The sequence below is a fragment of the Hemitrygon akajei genome, chromosome 7, assembly GCF_048418815.1.
Source record: "Hemitrygon akajei chromosome 7, sHemAka1.3, whole genome shotgun sequence".
Lineage (NCBI taxonomy): Eukaryota > Metazoa > Chordata > Chondrichthyes > Myliobatiformes > Dasyatidae > Hemitrygon > Hemitrygon akajei.
In genome coordinates this window covers 37,681,515-37,703,762 of record NC_133130.1, presented here as the reverse complement: position 1 = coordinate 37,703,762, position 22,248 = coordinate 37,681,515, and the positions used below count along the sequence as shown (strand labels likewise).

At 39.1% G+C, this 22,248-nt stretch overlaps 1 protein-coding gene across 12 annotated transcripts in view; it reads right to left on the bottom strand.

Annotated features, from left to right (window-relative positions):
* ppm1ba (protein phosphatase, Mg2+/Mn2+ dependent, 1Ba) overlaps positions 1-22,248 on the bottom strand; it is a 212,614-nt gene that overhangs the window by 10,051 nt on the left and 180,315 nt on the right. For all 12 annotated transcript variants that reach the window (XM_073050662.1, XM_073050660.1, XM_073050659.1 and 9 more), the window contains 2 exons: positions 18,841-18,952; positions 13,199-13,256 (listed from right to left, as the gene is read on the bottom strand). In XM_073050662.1, the coding sequence (XP_072906763.1) occupies positions 13,199-13,256; positions 18,841-18,952 (170 nt within the window). The remainder of the gene's footprint in view (positions 1-13,198; positions 13,257-18,840; positions 18,953-22,248) is intronic.

Here is a 22,248-nt window from a genome sequence, read left to right as displayed (position 1 = left end):
AAACTAGTGGAGGTGTTTTGGAGGAAATTCGTAAGTGTGCGTCTGCGGGCTCTTGCAGAGATATTTGTATCCCCTCATTAGCTACGAGTGATTTTCTCAAAGACTGGAAGGTGACTAATATTCTGTTTTTTAAAAAAAGATTGAAAAAACAAGCCAAGGAACTACAGGCTGGTCAGCCTGACATCAACAGTTGAGAAGTTACTGTAGGGAATTCTGAGGGCCAAAATTTACCAGCATTTGGATCAAAAGAGTCTGATTAAGAGCAGTCCTTATGCAAAGAAAGTCATGCTTGGTGGATTTTTTAAAGAATTCTTTGATGAGGCAGTAGATGTAATCTATTTGGACTTTAACAAGGCCGCAATATGGTAGGCTGGTCTGGAAGGTTAGGCCCCTTGGAATGCTAGCTGGCTCAGAGGTAGGAAGCAGAAGGTGGTGGTTGAAGGTTGTTTCTTGGAACGAAGTACAGTGACTAGTGATGTGTCACAGGGGTCAGTGTTGGGACTCTTATTATTCATTATTTATATAAATGATTTAGGCGCAAATGTGCAAGGCTTGTAGATGATACCAAATTAAGAGGTGTTATTGATAGTGAAGGTTTTTGCAAATCACAGGGGGATCTTGATCAGTTAGGGAAGTGGGCCAAGGAGTGCCAACTGAATTTCAATGCAGTTAAGTGCAAAGTGAAGCATTTTATTTATTTAGGGATACAGGGCAGAGTAGGCCCTTCAAGCCACAGTGCCCCAGCAACTTGCAACCTGATTAACCTAACCTAATCATGGGCCAATTTACAATGACCAATTAACCTACCCGGACTGTGGAAGGAGAATGGAGGACCCAGAGAACGCCCACGCATTCCACAGGGAGGAAGTACAGAGATTTCTTACAGAATGGCACTGGAACTGAACTCTGAAATGCCCCGAGCTGTAATTACATCGTGCTAATGCTACCATGGCACAGACAGTCAATGCAGCGAGGAACTGAAAGTATGAATGGTAGGGCACAAGGGGATGTAATGGAACAGCAGGATTCAGGAGTACAAGTGCATGTAGTTCGTTGACAAAGGTGTCATATGTAAACTGGGTGATGATAAAGCTGTTTTAGTACGATGGCCTTCATCAGTCAGGACATTCAGTTGGGACATTATCTTGCAGCTGTACAAGTCACTGATGAGGCTGCACTTAAGAGTACTGAGTACAATTTTGGTCATCCTTTTGTAGGAAAGCTGTGGTTAAATTGGAATTAGTTTAGAAAATAGTTATGAGAAAGTTGCCAGGACTAGAAAGCTTTATTCCCTGGAATGTAGGAGAATATTACAGAAATATTTAAAATTATGAGAGGCCTAGATAAGGTGGATGGTAATAGTCCTTTCCTCAGGGCAGGGGAGACCAAAACTAAGGGGCACAAATTTAGGATCAGTGGGGAAAAGTTTAAAAGGTACCTGAGAGGTAACCTTTACCACAGAGGATGGTGAGCATATGGAACGAGCTGCCAGAAGAAGAGAAAGATACAAGTACAATAGAATTAATTAAGAAGCATTTGGAGGAGTAAGCCTCAGAGCGATATGTGTTGAACACATGAAATCGGAACTAGCTAGATGAGCACCGTGGTCAGCACGAACATGTGTCAAAGGGTCTGTATCTGTGCTGTATTAATACATGACCATCACTAAAGACATAGAGCATAAAGTTAAGGGAACTATGCAGAACCTTTCTAAGATACTGACTGAACAGTTGCCATAATACCGATCAATGATCGATCAGAGAAACTGGGCTTGTTTTCTTCAGAGTGAAGGGAAACCTGATAGAAGTAGACAAAATGATGAGAGGTTTGGAAAGAGTATTTACGGTAGTACAAAATTGTTCTCTTTGGTGGAGGGCTTGAATTCTAGTCACAGGAATAAAATACTGAATTACTAGTTGCACAATCTAAACATTATTAGTGTGGTTGGAATCTGGAATGTGGTGTTTGACAGGTGGAGTGGAAGTAGGTTCCATTGGAGCTTTCAAGAAGAAACTGGATAAGTATATAGTCATGAAAAATTTGCAAGGCAATGAATTAGGGTCCAATGGGAATTGCTCTGGTAAAGAGCCATCACTGATAGTGACAGGTTATGTAGCTTCTTTTCATGTTATCTCCACTGCAAATAAGAGTGAATAAATGAATAAACAAGCTTCTCTAAAGATACTAAAATACCCATTAGGTTTTTGTACTGAGTAAATTATTAAAAGCCCTAATTACAGATATTATTACATTTCATTACCTTCTGTGAAGCAGATCTGTATTATTAATGTCGGGGAGGGGGACTTTTAGAAATTTGACCTGGCACTATTAGAAAAGGTACCATGGTATTTGTTTCAGTACTATAACAATGATTAGAACAGTTATTCATTATGTACTATAGCATTATGAGAACATGTTCTCAATGATGATCATATTAGTCTTCAGAGCTATCTCGTTTAGTCCAGCTGCATCATGGCAGTAATACTGAACTAAAACTGCATTATGCTATACTTGTATTACCTGCAGATACAAGTACCACATTTGCATAATTACTAGTTCACAGTAATTATTACAGCCATATGCAACCTGAAGAATATTTATATAATGTTTGGGCAAACAGCTAACAATAACTCCAAAAACTCAGGAGAAAATAAACACGCCATTCTGCACTTTCGGCTTAAGTATTAAATGGATATTATTTTAAAATGTTATATCATTTCAGGAAAATATTACAAGGGTTTTAAAATACTGTATTCATTTTAAAATTTAGGTCCATTTTCTCTAAACTGCAAGTGCAAAAGACTCTGAACATCTTTAATTCAACTTCCTAAGTCATCTGCACATCACAGATCAGAGTGCAACTTTTTATTATTTGCTTTTGAAACATTCGGATTCTTTCTTGGAAGTTTCATCCTCGCTTCTTCTAAACATTTTGACATCGATAGTCAATTAACATAAGTGAATACACGCTAATACTTAAACTTTTTTTGTAACTTATTGGGAAGGCAGATGTGGCCAATTGCATTTTGATGAGGAAATAAAAGAACAATACCCAAATATCTTCATTGGACACAATCCATATGTATTAATTAATAACATAATTATAATTGTTTTTAAGCAACTGTACTAAAAATATGAGGAATTAAATTTTGATCATTGTGAGCTGTTTACTGGCTTATTAAACCATGATTAAAGATTTTTAGCAAAGTGTACAGAGCTAACAAAACATTAGTGAAGCACATTTACCTGTAAGCATACAAGACGTTTCTGGTAGACACACTAAAAGCAACATAACTCATAATAACACCTGTGGCTCCTTAGCAATTTCTACTGGATGACATTAATAAATGCATGTGCTTGGTAAAAGAATCTTGGGAAATCCTAGTGAAATTATTATACGTTTACATTTTGTGCCAAATTATGCTCATCAAAATGATGAATGCCAGGATTAGAAAAAGAATTTTCACTTAACTGGCATGCAATCAGATGTGAACTAAAGTTGCTCAATTGGAAAACAACATGCATCAATCCAGGCTTGGAAAGAACATGATGATATAACCATATAACAATTACAGCACGAAAACAGGTCATCTCGGCCCTTCTAGTCCATGCCGAACACTTACTCTCACCTAATCCCACCGATCCACACTCAGCCCATAACCCTCCCATTCCTTTCCTGTCCATACACCTATCCAAATTTTTTTTAAATGACAAAATCAAACCTGCCTCTACCACATCTACTGGAAGCTCATTCCACACAGCTACCACTCTCTGAGTAAAGAAGTTCCCCCTTGTGTTACCCCTAATCTTTTGCCCCCTAACTCTCAACTCATGTCCTCTTGTTTAAATCTCCCCTACACTCAATGGAAAATGCCTATCCACATCAACTCTATCTATCCCCCTCATAATTTTAAATACCTCTATCAAGTCTCCCATCAACCTTCTACGCTCCAAAGAATATAACTTTAAGGAATTCTCAGTTCCTGCACCTGCTTCTGAATAAGGTGCTATATTCCACACATTTTGTCCTAAATTCTAGACTGCATTGTGGTGAGGAACTATACTACTTACAAACTATCTGTCGATACACCAATTTCATTTTGTATTCCTCAACTTGAATTCTGCAACTTACTTTCCCTTTAAAGCACATTCGCTTCTTTCAATTGAGGACGGTAATGCCCTCTATGTGTACTTAATCCATGCTGATGACCTCTTTTAAACGCTGCCCATCTCAAGCTTTGAGATGTTCAAGGGGAAAGTAAAAATTTAGTACATAAAGTGAAAATAATGGGGCAAATGTAGAAAAGAATGCAAAAGTTCTCTACTAGCTTAAAATCAGTAAGCATGTAGAAGACGTGAAGCTGATGAGGGAACAAATAAATTTATTTATGAAAGCGGGTAATAAACGAGTACTTCACCAAAGTAAATGGTACTAAAGTCTCGGCAAAAAAGATTTCAAATGATAATCTGAAAATTATCAGTGTAAGTAGCTTGTGGGCAGCATTCTTATGAATGGGAATTATTCCCGTTTAAAAAAGCATGGCTTTTTATGGATCAGGTAATACCTTACAAAATTGATTTGATTTTTTTCTTTTAAAAAAGTAGGTTAAGAAGATGATTAATGAGAACAGGGTAGTGGTTATTGTCCACATGGACTTCAGTAAGGTAGTTGGTCTCTAATGGAGGGTTGACTAAGAAAATTATTACATGGGATCTATGGAGAGTTCGTAGACTGGATTCAAAATAGGCTTGGCCATAAAAATTAAGGGTAATAGTGGAAAGGTGTGATTCTGAATGGAGTTTGGTGACCAATGATGGTCTGCAAGGATCAATATTGGAAACCCTCTTGTTTGCAATATATAAATGACATGGGACAAAAATGTGGATAGGCCGACTTGCAAGTTTGCAGATGATGCAAAAATTGGAAGAGTTGTGCATAACGAAGAAAGTTGTCAAAGGATACAGCAGGATATATTTCAGTTGCTAATGTGGATAGGGAAAAGGGAGATGGAATTTAATCCAAGTGTGAAGTTTTGCACATTGAGGCCAAATGTAAGGGGAAAGAATACAGTAAATGGCATCTTTACAAGGAGCATTGATATACAGATGCATATGGGGTACAAATCCATTGTTCCCTAACAGTGCAACACAAGTAGATCAAGTGATAAAGGCAGCATCAATGAGGCTTTCATTGGTTGGGCCTCAGGAAATTATGCAGAAACTATATAAAACATTGCTTCAGCCTCAGTTGAAGTATTTTGTGTACTTCTGGTTGCCAGATTACAGAGGCTCACCAGGATGTTGCTTGGACTACAGAGTACTTACTATAATGAAAGTTTGGACAAATTTAGATTGTTTGATCTGGAGGATTGGAAAGCAGGGGGCAAGCTGATCAAAGAATATAAAATTATGAGAGACAAAGGATGGTCAAGAGTCTTTTGTAGAGTAGAAATGTTAAATATACAGTTGCAAGAAAAAGTTTGTGAACCCTTTGCAACTACAGGTAGTCCCCGAGTTACAAACATCCGACTTACGGACAACTTGTACTTACGAACCAAGGAAGGAGAATGCCGTCCACCATTTTAAGTCCGATCGCGATGCCGCCTGCCATTTTAAGTCATTGCCGTTGACATTGTGTTGAGTGTGTAACTTTGTATTTGGCTTAAATTTTTCTTAGCAAGATTCACCCTGATTTCCCCCCCCCCCCCGTTCCAGTCGGCTGGTGGCGCAGTGAGATCAGCACCGGGCTCGAGAACGCATGTTCCCGAGTTCGATCCAGTGACAGACTGCTCCCGTGCCAAGTTGATGTCGATCCAGTGACTCCCGTACTATCCGTGCCGGGTTGATGTCGAGCTCGCAACTCGACCTCGTAAAAAAAAACTGCCACTTCCAGTTTAAATTCCCACGCGGAATATTGTGGAGGATCAAATACAGTACCCAAACCCAGTACAGCCCCCACTTGTCCCATTTAACCTGCGCGGACCTCAGAAGCCGGCGGAGCTTGGGACCCGCCGCCCCACAGTGTTTCTGTTCCGTTGATGGGAAGCGATCGCGATTGAAAATAAAGTGGAAATATTAAAATGTTTGGAAAGAGGTGAAACGCCATTGGTCATTGGAAAAGCATTAGGGTACAGTCAGTCAACGATCGGAACAATTTTAAAGGATAAAGTGAGAATAATGGAGCATGTGAAAGGCCCTGCCCCGATGAAAGCTACAATTATTACTAAGCAACGCAGTGGTTTAACTATTGTAATACATACGTTTCTTAAGTGTTTTATATGCATAGAAAGGTAAAATATATACTATATACTAAGACAAACGTTTGACTAACTGACGCTAAATAATACCGGATGTACTTGTTCCGACTTATGTATAAATACGACTTAAAGACAGATCCAGGAACGGAACTCCTACGTAACCCGGGGGCTGCCTGTACCTGGTTTTCTGCATTACTTACTCATAGAATGTGATCTTATCTTCAGTTAAGACACACTAATAGACAAATACAATCTGTATGAACTAATAACAGACAATTGTATTTTTCATGTCTTTATTGAATACATGAAAAAGTATGTGAACCCTTGGATTTAATAACCGGTAGAACCTCCTTTAGCAGTAATAATGTCGTTTCCTGTAGCTGCTGATCAGACTTGCACAACAGTGAGGAGGAATTTTAAACTATTCCTCCATACAAAACTGGTTCAGTTCATATTTCTGGGAGACCTTGCATGAACAGCTCTCTTCAGGTCATGCCACAGCATCTTGATTGGGTTAAGCTCTGGACTCCGACTTGGCCATTCCAAAACATAAATTTTCTTCATTTTAAACCATTCTGTTGTTGATTTACTCTTGTGTGTTGGATCATTGTCTTTTTGCATCATCCACCTTCTGTTCAGTTTCAGCTGATGGGCCGCTACCCTGACATTTTCCTGTAAAATATCTTGTTCCTTCAACAATTGCAAGCTGTCCAGGCCCTGTGGCAGCCCCAAACCATGATGCTCCTTCCACCATGCTTCTGTTACGAAAACCCCGTAACCAGGTAACTTACCAGCAAAGATAGATGGATCAGCTGAGTCGGATGCTACTATTTTCAAAAGTTTTATTAATAAAGGGGCACAAAAATTAAGGTTAATACAAACATTCAGATAACATGCGTCACTACTCAATCTAAAACGCAGGTACATTAATAATCACTCAGAAATAAGCTCTTTCGTTGTCTAGGGTATAATACTGAGTCCAATTGGAAATATAAAGAGTCACTCTGAAGTCTGCAGGCTTTTCTCTTTTGGTTTCACGTGTTGGAGAGAGAGAGAGATAAAACGGAAAAACTTGCCGTTTACATCCGTGGAATCAGGGGAGCGATCTTCCCCGTTGTTAGTTAAAAGCGATCTTCCGTTGGTTCCAGCCACAAACCCCGCATTCGGAATTTAACGCACGTGGCTTATTTCAAAATGGCTTCCCGTTCCCACGGGAAGCGTTATCGTGCTTCTTGGTGTCTCCTTGGTGCGTCTGAGGGTCGTCCTCTTTCAGACCCTTCTTTATACTGCCTCACGGGATCTCAGGTGTCAATCAGGTTGCAGGTGATACAATCTCTCTCTCAACCAGCCCACTTTGCCCGAGGGCTTTACAATGTCCCTGCGAGTTGGCACGTCTGCAGTTCCCAGGTGTCTCCTGAGAACAATGCCACAGTCTCCAGCTTTTGTCCCAGTGGAATGCGGTATCCAGCACGTTGCTGTCTTTCCATTTCCTGTGTCCATTCAGCCTGTCTCTCTCTCTCTTGCTCTCTCTCTTGCAATTCTCACAAAGGAGGGGGCCGGTATCATAACACTTCACAGTTGGGATGAGGTTTTAGTGTTGGTGTGTAGTACCCTTTTTCCTCCAAACATAGCAGTGTGCATTTCTGCCAAAGGGTTCAACTTTTGTCTCATCTGTCCAGAGAACGTTGTCCCAGGAACATTGTGGAACATCCAGGTCGTCTCTTGCAAACTTGAGACATACAGCAATGTTTTTTCTGGAGAGCAGTGGTTTCCTCTGTGGTGTTCTTCCATGACCACCATTTTTGTTTAGTGTTTTTATTATAGTGGGCTCATGAACAGACACTTTAGCAAGTTCAAGAGATTTCTGCAGGTCTTTTCCTGTTACCCTTGGGTTCTTTTTCATCTCTTTTAGCATTGCATATTGTGCTTGATGAAATCTTTGCAGGATGCCCAGTCCTTGGGAAAGGAGCAATAGTACTGAACTTCCTCTATTTGTAGACAATTTCTCTTACTGTGGACTGATGAATACTCAGGTCTTTAGAAATTCTTTTTTAGCCTTTTTCCTCGATGTATCTCTACATTTCTTCTTCTAAGGTCCTCTAAAAGTTGTTTGGATCAAGGCATGGTGCGCATAAACAGATCTTTTTGAGAAGAGCAGGCTCTGTCAGTAACCTGACTTTGTGTGTCTTTTATTTTTTGAATACAGAGCAGGGCCCCTCTACAATCCACACCTCCAATCTCATCAGATTGACTGGAACATCTGACTCCAAATAGCTTTTGTAGAAGGCATCATGCCAGAGGTTCACATACTTTTTGGAACCTAGACTGTGACTGTTTAGATGGTGTACTCAGCATTGACAAAAAATAGTATAATTGTTTGTGTGTTAATGCAGAGAACCAGATTATTGCAAAAGAGTTCACAAACTTTTTCTTGCAACTGTAGCTTTAAGGTGAAAGGTAGAAAGTTTAAAGGAGGTTTTTGGGGTAAGCTTTTTTTTTATATATAGAGGATGGCAAATGTCTAGGACACACTGCCAGGGGTGAAATCAGACATGTTAGAGGACAGGGAGGGGAGGACTATGGGTCCTGTACAGACAGAGAGGTCTGATTTGAACTATTGTGGCTGGCACATATATTACACCATAAGACCGTAACACATAGGAGCAGAATTAGGCCGTTTGGCACATTGAGTCACATTGATCATTCAATCATGGTTGATCCTTTCTTTTCCCTCCTCAGCCCCACTCCCAGCCTTCTCCCTGTAACTTTTCATGCTGTGGCCAATTAGGAACCTATCATTCTCCACCTTAAATACACCCAGCAACGTGGTCTCCACAGCTGCCTGTAACAAATTCCACAAATTCACCAACCCCTGGTGAAAAAAATTTCCTCACATCTCTATTTTAAATGGACACCCCTCTATCCTGAGGCTGTGCCCTCTTGTTATAGACTCCCACATCATGGCGAACATCCTTTCTACATCTACTGTCTAGACCTTTCAACATTCAAAAGATTTCAATGAGATTCCATACCCCCCAACCTTCTAAGTTCCAGCAAGTACAGACCCAGAGCCACCAAACATTCCTCTCATGATAACCCTTTCATTCCCAGAATTATTCTTGTGAACCTCCTCTAGACCCGCTCCAAAGTCAGCACATCTTTTTTCAGATGAGGAACCCAAAACTGTTCATAATACTCAAGGCAAGGCCTCACCAGTGCCTCAGCATCACATCCCTGCTCTTATATTCTAGACTTTTTGAAATGAATGCTGATATTGCATTTGTCTTCCTCTACCTGCAAGTTAACCTTTAGTGTGTTCTGCACAAGGACTCTTAAGTCCTTTTGCATTTCAGATTTTTGGATTTTCTCTCCTTTTAGAAAATAGTCCGCACATTTATTTCTTCTACCAAAGTGCATGACCATGCATTTTCCAACATTGTATTTCATTTACCACTCTCTTGCCCATTCTCCTAATCAGTCTAAGTCCTTCTGTAGCTTTCCTATTTCCTCAACACCACCTCTACCAATCTTCGAATCATCTGCAAGCTTGGCAATAAAGCTACCTATTCCATCATCTAAATCACTGATATACAGCTTAAAAAGAAGAGGTCCCAACCCTGGCGGAACACCACCAGTCACTGGCAGCCAACCAGACAAGGATTATTTTATTCCCATTCACTGCCTCCTACCAATCAGTCAATGCTCTAACCATGCTAGTAACTTTCCTGTAATACCATGGCCTCGTAACACTTAGTAAGCAGCCTCATGTGAGGCACCTTGGCAAAGGCCTTCTGAAAATCCAAATATACAACATCCTCTGCATCCCCTTTATCTATCCTACTTGTAATCTCCTCAAAGAATTCCAACAGGTTCGTCAGGCAAGATTTTTCCTTTAAGGAAACCATGCTGACTTTGTTCTATCTTGTCCTGTGTCACCAAGTACTCCATAACCTCCGACATCTTCCCAACCACTAAGGTCAGGCTAACTATAATTATAATTATGGTCAGACTAACTATAATTTCCTTTTAGCTGCCTCCCTCCTTTCTTAAAGAGTGGAGTGACATTTGCAATTTTCCAGTCCATGGAGCCATGCCAGAGTCCAATAATTCTTGAAAGATCATTACTAATGCCTCCACAATTTCTACCACTACCTCTTTCAGAAACCTCGGGTGCAGTTCAAATGTCAAGATGTCAAGGGTCAAAGGGCCTGTTCCTGTACTGTTCTATATTCTATGCTGAGTAGACTGCTTCATTAACTGAGTTGCAGCAAATACATTATTCAACCATTTTTGAACATCTACTACACTTGTTCATGTGACATTTGGTAGTTGGGGAAAAGAGAATTCCTGGGTCAATCAGGAAGCAGCTGATGAAAATGGCCCAAACACCTGTTGCAATATTTTCAGGCCAAGATTTGAAGAGTTCATTATTTTTCCCAAACCTTTCATTACTTCTGAGAAACATTCATCAATTTGAAACATTAGCTTAATTTCTCTCTCCCTAGATGCTACCTGGTTCATATAAATACTTCCAGCATAGCAGCACACACAAAATGCTGAAGGGACTCAGCAGGTCAGACAGCATCAACAGAAAAAGAGTATAGTTGATGTTTCGGGGTGAGACCCTTCATCAGGACTGAAGGAAACAAAAATGATGAGGAGTCAGAGTTAGAAGGTGGGGGGGGAGGAGAAAAAGAAACACAAGGTGCTCGGTGAAACTGGGGTGGGATGGTGAAGTAAAGAGCTGGGAAGTTGATTGGTGAAAGACGTGATGGGCAGGTAAGGAAGGAGATTAAATGAGAGAGGAAAATGCTGAAGGAGATGGGGGGGATTGCATTATTGGAAGTTCAAGAGATCAATGTTCATGCCAGCAGGTTGGACTACCCAGACAGAATATAATGTGTTGATCCTCCAACCTGATTTCCAGCATAGTGTGTTTATAAGTCAAGCACACAGGTGCTAGTTCCATCTACTAATTCATAGCTTAAGAACCAAATCACCCCAAATGTGTGTTTTCTTTTGGCCTTCCATATTGAAAACAGTTAATGACAATTATTCTGCATACAACCAAAGTGCAATCAAAACTAGAGAAATGACAAAAGTACACTATTTGTAGAAAAAATGCATTAGGAATTCTAATTATTGTTTAATGTGGCATATATTGATATTCTTGGAATTTTTTTAAGGGGTCAAAAAGAGAACATGACATTCATTAAGTGCATCTTACATGAGTGCATATATTGGTGAACTAACCCAAAATCTGGCTTGCTATGTCAGCTGCTTTAAATTTAGCCTGTCATACTAACTCAGATGTTAGATACTTTCCCAAAGTTGGGCTGGGAGCGTCTAAAGTAAAAGTATACAGTTAATGGCAGCACCCTTAACAGAGGGATATTGTAGACCAACCGCATACCTTCCTGAAATTGACTATACAAGTATAGCATGCTAGGCTTTGGTAGTTGAAAAAGTTTCAATATACATGTGACAAATGAACCTAATCTCTGTAAACAAATGCTTTCTCAGATGTATTTGGCAAATGAAATAAACTGAGGCCTGTCAATTTATTCAACTGATTTCAAATGATAGGGGTTCAAACTTTCCTACTTTGCCTGGAAAAGTAGCATTTATTATTATCCAGTTCTTTATTTTAAAAAAATACTGTTCAAATGTATGTTCTGGTAGCATAATATTAAGCAGCCCAATTAACTGCTTGAAACCAAACATTTTGAATGCTGAAAATCTAAAATAGAACAGACACTGCTGAATATACATGGCAGATCAGGTAGCAGCTGAGAAGAAAGAAATGCAGTTAATAATTTAGTTAATAATTCTTTCAGCAAAACTAATGAAAAGTTAAAAGTTTCTTTTAAAGTTTGAATGATTAAAAACTCTGCAGTGAAGTTCTGATGGACTTCAGACTTTACCACTCCAAATAAGTTTTTCCTTCTAACTTTCATCAATTCTCCTGAAAGAACTTATCCCTGAAACACGAAGACCATTTCTCTCTCCACAAATGAGATACTCTGTTGAAATACCTCCAGCACCTTTTGATTTACACATGCTGTAGCATATTAAAGTTGTTGTGGCAGATTAAGATCACTCTTTTGACACTGTTACCTGAATTCCAATGCAAATTAGAAGTAAGTTTAAACAATTTTCACCAAAATTCTTAAAGGGGAGTATAGCACTGCCAATAAGCTGGTAACATTCAACAATCTAATTTATAGATTCTGCCAAGTGAGAAGTTTCAGGAAGGTACTATAGGAAGAGATAGGGTCTTTTAAGAGTTTCTTGGATAGGTACATGGAGCTTAGAAAAATAGAGGGCTATGGGTAACGCTAGGTAATTTCTGAAGTAAGTACATGTTCAGCACAGCATTGTGGGCCGAAGGGCCTATATTGTGCCGTAGGTTTTCTAAGTTTCTATGTTAGATAAAAGAACATTTTTTCACACATCTAGGCTGATGTGAGTATATAAGACTATACCAGTATTCACAGTCTGTCAGAAGTAGAAGTTTTCCCTTCCTTAAGATTCATTAATCTTGATGAGCATAATTCATTGAAAATATTTTGAAAGGATTGACTTTTCACACTTCATGTCTTCTATAAATTTTTATACCTTCCAATATTTTTATTTTACAGTTTCACCAATTAATAAGAATGTGCTTATACATTTCAAATTAATTTTTCATCAAAAATGCAAATTTATGCAAAAATATTTATCTTGGCCAAAATTATCTATTTTGCTACATATTAAGGATATGTATCAGAATACTTTATCATAAGAAACTTTATGCCAAGCAAATGTTTAGATTAAAAATGTAATCAAATAGGGGAGAGGGGAAACATTGCAGTCAACATTTTACGTACATTCTAATCCAGAATAAACTTCTGGATCTATTTTGTGAATTAACTGTATATGCATAAGAAAATAAAGCTCACCCCATCATCATCCCTGTGTGGATTCAGTCTATTATAAACAGCTTCTATCACACTGCGCCTAAAAGGATTATGGAAACACAAACAATTAAACTTATAACAAAATGCAAAGAGGTATTAAGCCAAGATATCTAGTATAAAAGGAAGTCGACAGTTAAACATGAGCTGTTTCTTTTTTGGTAGCTCATTTAACATATTTTCCACTGATTGATATTTCTCCCCACTGAGAATGAATATTACAGAAAATGGCACAAGTATCTGAGAATTTAATAAGATGCTTCACTTCTGTGTGAAACAGACTTGACCGCATTACATATGACACAGAAAATGATTTGCCCCTTGCGACTCATCAGTCATCAGATCTATATCCCCGATAGGGTTAAGAACAATGGAATTAATAGTGGAAATAATGGAAATAATACAATACTTAAGATGAAAGTATGTTATCAATATCAGCTGACATTGATCATGTGGAGGACTTGAGTGAGAAGGGGAATTCAATGGACAAAGAATATGATGTCATAAACATAAGCATGGCAAAGCAACTACAGGATACTTGAGAGAAACCAGACCAGCTGGGACAAAGTATTAAACAAAATGGCCCAGCAGGCCACAAAATGGCAGGCAACCTCAATCCTAGTTACAAAATTCTCCATAAACTTAAAAGCATACACCTGGAAGACGGGAGAAGTTTATTGTAACAATCTGAGGAGAAAAAGATTAAAATTGAAGAACATATGGGTAAAAAAGCCAAAGTAGGCCATGAGGCTCCTCATACCTTTCATCATTTAAAAGCTAAAGATGTTATTATCTCATTCTTGAATATAAAGTTGACTAAGACATCATGAGCCTCTCATCTGCAGAATCCACTATAGCTCGGTGAACAAAGTACATCTCATCTATGTCCAGATTGACCATGCTTGAGATTTGAACTTAGTATGAACATACCAGCTGGAGGAAACATCAACTTCACATCTAACCTGACCATCCCCAAAAGAACTGTATGTATTTCAAAGAGATTATCTGTCATTCTTCCAAACACTAGAGAGTATACACCAGTTGTTTAATTTTCCCATCCCAGAACAAACTTTTATTAAGACAGACATACATACTTTACTGATCCCAAGGGAAATTGGGTTTTGTTACAGTCACACCAACCAAGAATAGTGTAGAAATAAAGCAATATAAAACCATAAATAATTAAATAATAAGTAAATTATTCCAAGTGGAAATAAGTCCAGGACCAGCCTATTGGCTCAGGGTGTCTGACACTCTGAGGGAGGAGTTGTAAAGTTTGATGGCCACAGGCAGGAATGACTTCCTATGACGCTCAGTGTAGCATTTTGGTGGAATGAGTCTCTGGCTGAACGTACTCCTATGCCTAACCAGTACATTATGGAGTGGATGGGAGACATTGTCCAAGATGGCATGCAACTTGGACAGCATCCTCTTTTCAGACACCACCGTCAGAGAGTCCAGTTCCACCCCCACAACATCACTAGCCTTACGAATGAGTTTGTTGATTCTGTTGGTGTCTGCTACCCTCAGCCTGCTGCCCCAGCACACAACAGCAAACATGATAGCACTGGCCACCACAGACTCATAAAACATCCTCAGCATCGTCCAGCAGATGTTAAAGGACCTCAGTCTCCTCAGGAAGTAGAGACGGCTCTGACCCTTCTTGTAGACAGCCTCAGTGTTCTTTGACCAGACCAGTTTATTGTCAATTCGTATCCCCAGGTATTTGTAATCCTCCACAATGTCCACACTGACCCCTTGGATGGAAACAGGAGTCACCGGTGCCTTTGCCCCCCCTCAGGTCCACCACCAGCTCCTTAGTCTTTTTCACATTAAGCTGCAGATGATTCTACTCACACCATGTGACAAAGTTTCCGACCTTAGCCCTGTACTCCGCCTCATCTCCCTTGCTGATACATTCAACTATGGCAGAGTCATCAGAAAACTTCTGAAGATGGCAAGACACTGTGCAGTACTTGAAGTCTGAGGTGTAGATGATGAAAAGAAAGGGAGACAGGACAGTCCCCTGTGGAGCCCCAGTGCTGCTGACCACTCTGTCTGACACCCAGTGTTGCAAGCACACATACTGTGATCTGCCAGTCAGGTAATCAATAATCCATGACACCAGGGAAGCATCCACCTGCATCATTGTCAGCTTCTCACCCAGCAGAGCAGGGCAGATGGTGTTGAACGCACTGGTGAAGTCAAAAAACCTCACAGTGCTCGCCAGCTTGTGCAGGTGGGTGTAGACACCATGCCTGGAATTGGACTGTTAATTTTTAACAGCACTGCTCTAATCCAATTTTTTTTTTATGTAGGGAGGTCAAACCTGTATATAATATGTCACATACAGTTACACAAGGGTCCTATATCATTGCAGCAGGATGTCTTTATTCTTATCATGAAACATTCAGGCAATACTAATAACCTGAACAATGATCCTTTCAGTCCTGACATTCCATCATGGAGCAGCTGAATAATTTTTACGAATTTCCTCGGGCATCTGTAATGTCTCAGAATGATCCAGAGAGCCTCCCTGTTTACAGTGTCAAATGCCTTTGTCAGGTCAATGAAGACAAGGCTTGTTCTGCTTGATGCACTTCTCCTTGACTTGCCTCAGGGCAAATGTAAACAGCTTCAAATACTTGGGAAGCATCATCTCGAGTGTTGGGTCTTTGGACAAAGAAATTGACTCCAGGATCAGCAAGCCCAGCCAGGCTCTAGAGAGGCTGTGTACCAGAGTGCTCAATCAACACAACATCTGCATCTCCACAAAGTTGAAAGTCTACAGAGCTGTGGTCATCCCTTCTCTCCTATATGGATGTGAGACCTGGACTCTGTACCTATGACACATCAAACAATTGGAGAAATTTCACATGCGCGCCCTCCGCTCCATCCTTGGCATTCGTTGGCAAGACCGTGTCTCCAATCTGGAGGTCTTGGATCGTGCAGAGTCCACCAGCACTGAGTCCCTGATCATCAGAGCCCAGATGCGGTGGGTGGGACACGTCATCAGAATGGACTACCACCGTATGCCTCGCCAGTTGCTCTATGGTGAACTGGAGACCAGAAAGAGATCTCAAGGTAGTCTACGCAAGCGCTACAAAGACGCTGTGAAGGAAACTCTATGCTACTGTGACATCCAGCCAAGGGAACTAGAAGCTGCGGCTGCTGACAAACCCGCTGGTGAGCCCTGTGCTATGAAGCCAACACCAGTTTTGAAGACAGGCGCTGCCAGAAAGTGATGGAAAACTGTGAGCGGCGTAACAGAACAGCAGCCACAATTATTACAATGGACTTCCAGTGCCCCCATTGTGCTAGACTCTGCACTTCCAGACTGGGATTGCAGAGCCACCTCCGTGTTCACAGATGAACTGCACAACAGTGTGTCTACTTTGAATCTGAAGGACTACCACTAAGTAATCCTTTCAGTCTCTCAACATTTAAGCTACCTTTTCTTACCCAAACAGATGACAGAGTACTTTTGCATATTGTATCCCATTTGACACATGCTTGCCCATTCATGCAGCAAGACTTCATGAAGTCTGCAAGTGAGGCCAGCTTAACCTCTTACCATGGAAATAACCTATTTCTGCTCTGTTTTTCATCCAGTAAACATCCTTAATCCATTCCAGTATTTCATCTCTAATGTTACATTCTAATTTTGTTTATTAACCTCTTCCACAGTAGCCTACAAGGGCCCTCTTAAAGTCCAAATGCACTCCTAAACTGGTATGGCTGAATCTACTCTGCTAAATCCAATGTTAAAATTCAGAACACTCACAACCCTCAGAGCAGAATTTCCTCTCATTTTTTCATTAATTGGACAACCCTGATTTTAAAATTGTCATGCCTCATTCTAGATTTGCTCACAAGAGGAAACATGCTCAACATCAGCATATCAAGATTCCTCAAGAATTTTGTATTAATCAATTCGCTCCTCACTCTTTTAAACCTCTGCTGATACAAGTCAAGCCTGTTCAACCTTTTTTCATAAAATAATCACATTCCAGTTATCAGTCAGGAAACTTTCTGTGAAATGTTTCCAATACATTTACATGCTTACTTTAAAAAAGACCAATACAATACACCAGATGTAGTCTCACCAATGTCCAAGGTAACTGAGGCAGAATATCTCGACATTTGTATTCAGTTACTCTAGCAATGAATGATAACATTTTGTTAGCCTTCCTAATTATTTGTGGGTCTGAGAGTTAGGAGATGAAGCAGCATGACAGGGTCTAAGAGCAATATTCCTGATTGACTAATTGTGAGACACATTAACTAATAGAAGGAAGGTATTATAACCATTACAGAAACATGGCTAAGGGAGGATCAGGTTAGCAGCTTGATGTTCCAGGGTACTGATGCTTTCAGTGAGATAGAGGTGATGGTGGAGAAGTTACATTTCTGAATAACTGGAACATCACAATGAAATTACTGAAGGATCATCCGGTGAGGCTTTAATAGGTGGAGCTGAGAACTAAGAACAGAATGAACCCTTTCTTGGGCTGTACTTTAAACCTCTGAATTAGTCAACAGGAATTGGGGAGAACAAGTATGTGGGGACATTGTGGAGAGCTGTAAGAATAAGGTTGCGATAGTTGGGGATATTAACTTACAAACAGACTGGAACTGCTACATTAAGGGCTTAACTGGGGTGAAGATTGTGCAGTATGTTCAGGAAAGTTTCCTCAGTTAATATACAGAGGCCTAAACAAATGAAAGGGCAAAGCTCCACCTACTCCTGGGTAATAAGGCAGGATAAGTGACTAAGTTGACAGTGGGAGAAATGACATTGGACCAGTAGTTTTAAAATAGTTATGGAAATGGACAGAGATGGTCGAACATTCAAATTTGAAATTGGGACAATACAAATTTTGACAGTATGTGACAGGAGCTTGTAAAGGTTGATTGGATTAAATTGCTTGTGGGCAAAGGGATCTTTGACAAAGGTGAGATAGTGAAAGCTCAATGTGCGTGTTCCTGTTAGAGTGAAGGGCAAGGCTGGCAGGAGTAGGTAATATTGTATGGCAAGAGATAATGAGGCCTAGACCAGGACTCAAACCATATTACTTCAATGCAATTTGCTGTTAGAAATTCTCGCTGCCATTTCATGCTCATCTCCATGATTGTTTCTAAAAGTTTGCCTCACATTGATAAACCTGGCAGTGATTTATTTATTCATAATTGTCAAATTTAATCATTTTCCCTTTAATAAACCTATACAATATTACAAAATACTCCAGTCCTTTGCCTCAATCTTCTAGCCAAAGAGAAATGGAAGATCTTAGCAATGCAAATGCACTTTCTATTTTTGTCTTTTGGAAAAGGACAGTTTTCACTATCTTATCGACTGCCAATGTTGCGTATCCCTCTTTTATTCCTTTGTGTAGCTTTGACTCTAATATATTCAGAGGTATTTTCTATTCTGCAATGCGATTTTGAAGATAATTACTTCAGAAATAATTGAGAAAAATACTGCAAGAAGATTGAATAATTTTGTTTGCCACAACCAGTTGCCTTGTTCCTCAATTTAACCAATGGGCAGTCAAAAAACAACTACAGTAACACTCAAAGGCAAAGTTTATGACTCTCATTATAGATGCAAAAGATTTTATACTCACTTGCTTGCAAGGCCTCCTCCTGGGGGAAGATTAGGGATATTCTCCATAGAGAGAGTACGCATCACGTGAACCAAATCAGGCATCCCTTCTTCACTGGGTTTCGACATTATTTCTAGTTTTGATTATTAAAGAGATACATATTACTAAAGATGTATTTAAAATACAAATTTTCATGTGCTTTGCAACAAAATTAAGAACTATTTCAGGCAGTCCCTGGGTTAAGAATGCGCAACTTATGAACACTGGTACATGTGAGCAGACTTCCTTATAAGTACAGTCGGCCCTCCTTATCTGCAAGTTCGCGTGCGCGGATTCTACCAACCGTGGATCGGGAAAACCCAGAAGTTCTCTCTCTAGCACTTATTGTTTGAGCATGTACAGACTTTTTTTTCTTGTCATTATTCCCTAAATAATACAGTATAACAACTATTTACATAGCATTTACTTTATATTAAGTACTATAAGTAAGTCGGAACAGATACATCCGATATTATTTAGCATCAGTTAATCAAACGTTTATCTTAGTATATAGTATATATTTTACCTTTCTATGCATATAAAACACTTAAGAAACATATGTATTTCAATAATTAAACCACTGCATTGCTTAGTAATAATTGTAGCTTTCATTGGGGTAGGGCCTTTCACATGCTCCATTATTCTCATTTTATCCTTTAAAATTGTTCTGATCGTTCACCGACTGTAGCTGAACGCTCTTCCAATGACTGGTGGCATTTCACCTCTTTCCTATTGCTTTATTATTTCCAATCGTAATCGTTTTCCATCAACGGAACAGAAATACTGCGGATTCAGCAGCAGCTGCGAGCGGCAGGTCCTGAGCTCCACAAAGTCCACCACACTGAAACAGGTTAAAGAAGGTCCCCAGCTTCACAGGTTCCTAAAGTCCACTGCACTAAGACAGGCCAAATAAGGGACTTGAGCATCTGCATTTTTTGGTATCCGCGGGGGGGTCCTGGAACCAATCCACTATGGATAAGGAGGGCCGACTGTAAATTCAAAGGTCCCACGTATGTGCATAGGTGATGGCCAAAAGTAATATTATTTTTGATCAATTATGGCTTAGTTATATTAGATACAAATATTTGCACCTTCCCTGTGGGTCAGTAAACAAAATTCCGCTCTGAATATGAACTCCAGAGTCAATTCTAAGGAAGGACTAAATCAGAGATTTAAGCTTTAAATTAAATTGAATACTAACAGTATGCCATTGTTAAGAGCTTAGAGCACCACATCCTGTATAACAGTGTGCAGGTATTTAATGTCCTGTCCATGTATTGCCCTGATGACCTATTGACAGCTCCTCTACTGATCAAAGACAAATGTAATTAAATACTTAACAAGTAATTCACAGAATAGTCCAATTAAAATTAGAACATAGAAATCTACAGCACATTACAGACCCTTCAGCTCACAATGTTGTGCCAACCTTGTAACCTACTCTAGAAGCTGCCTAGAATTTCCCTACTACATAGCCCAGTATTTTCCTAAGCTCCATGTACTTCTCTAAGTGTCTCTGAAAAAGATCCGCCTCTACCACCTTCGCTGGCAGTGCATTCCACGCATCCATCACTCTGTGTGGAAAACTTACTTCTGATATCCCCCTTGCACCTATTTCCAAGCACCTTAAAACTATGCCCCCTTGTGTAAGCCAATGTGTTAGAAAACATTAATCAGAATCAGGTTTATTAGCTCTGGCATGTGTTATGAAATTTGTTGACTGAGCAGCAGCAGTACAATGCAATACAAGATAATATAGAAAGAAAAAAATAGTAAACCAATTACAGTAAGTATGTGTGTATAGTTAGATATAAAAGTTAGATTAAAAATAATGAAAAAACAAATTAAAAAGTGAGGCAGTGCTCATGAGTTCAATGTACATTTATAAATTGGATGGTAGAGTGGAAGAAGCTGTTCTTGAATCACTAAGTGTGTGCAAATATATTTATTTTAAACAAACTACTCATGTAAATTAAATTATTAATATTAGTTAAAACAAAGTTAACAAAGTAAATAACTTACTTTCAGTGAAGGTCATCAACCCCTTTCTAATAAATGGAACGAGAGTAGATGCATCATCTACAGCTTGCCTAAGGCTAAGAGGGCACATATATAATGTATCTGTCTCCACATGCTCATGTTACAGAATGTACTCGGACGTACTGAGATGCAAAGGGATGATGAGAAGTCAAGCATGCAGCTATTGGTTGGCAGTCAACCAGTCCATTTATGATTTTAAGGAAGTACGTATTCACCAAGTTATTTGAAAGAATTTTTGATTATCAACTAAAAGCCAGTTCACTTTCAGAAGACTGTTGTAATAGAACTATTGAAGCTTTAGGTAGTTAAAAATAGATTAAAAATAATGCAATAACATAAATAATTAAAAAGTGAGTTAGTGATCATGGGCTCATAATTTTGAAAATTATGAATACAGATTCACATGAAGTTCTTATAAAATCAGCTTAGGTGAGGTAAAATTAAATCTAGAAGTGTCACAGGATTCCACCAGTTAGACAATTGTGTAACAATGAAGTAAATGTCTGAAATGAATTTTAAAAAATTCTTTTCCCAGTTTGCAGTTGGAATGGTGGAGAGCAGCAGCTGAGAATTAAATGCAACTAGAACTAAACAAACTTGTGTACTTTCCACTTAACAGCCATATATGCATTTTCAAATCTTTTCTGTTCTCTCATAATGTCTCCTGAATTCCAAGAGGAATTCTCACAAGCTCTGCATGCTTCAACAAGATTAAGCACTCAATACAAAGTACAAGCAGATTCCCCAATCTTTTGAAAAAAGCAATTAACTCCACCCCAATGATGCAATCAAGTATCTACCAAAACCAACAATTCACAACCAACAATTCACAACAGGAGGAATGACTTTCATATTCACTAAAATACGTGTGTTTAAAATTCTTCCATTTCTACCTTCATATTTTTTGATACAGCTTTACTTTTAATTATTGCCCAGATTTAAAAAATAGCATACTCATGTTCTGCATTTCTAGTACATTGCTGTGCTTTGTCCAACTTTTTGTTATACTATTGGTCTGATTGAAAACAAACCAATTTGTGAGCAACATGAATACCAGACCAACTGTTTTTGCAAAGTTTTCCTGGGTAATTCAAGCATCTAATTACCAGTAATGTTGAAATATAGGGCATTAATTTGTCTTCCCTGATGTATTGATTATGACATGAATTACAGATTACACACTGAAAAAATATCCAAAAGTAGATTATGATAATCTACTCTATCCAAGCTTTTAAATCACATATCTGCTTACGTCTGATGATGTATTTTATAAAGAAAAATGTAATGAAGGAATCTCAACATATAGGCTTTACCAAAAGGCCTGATACCAAGCTGCATACTTCACCTGAT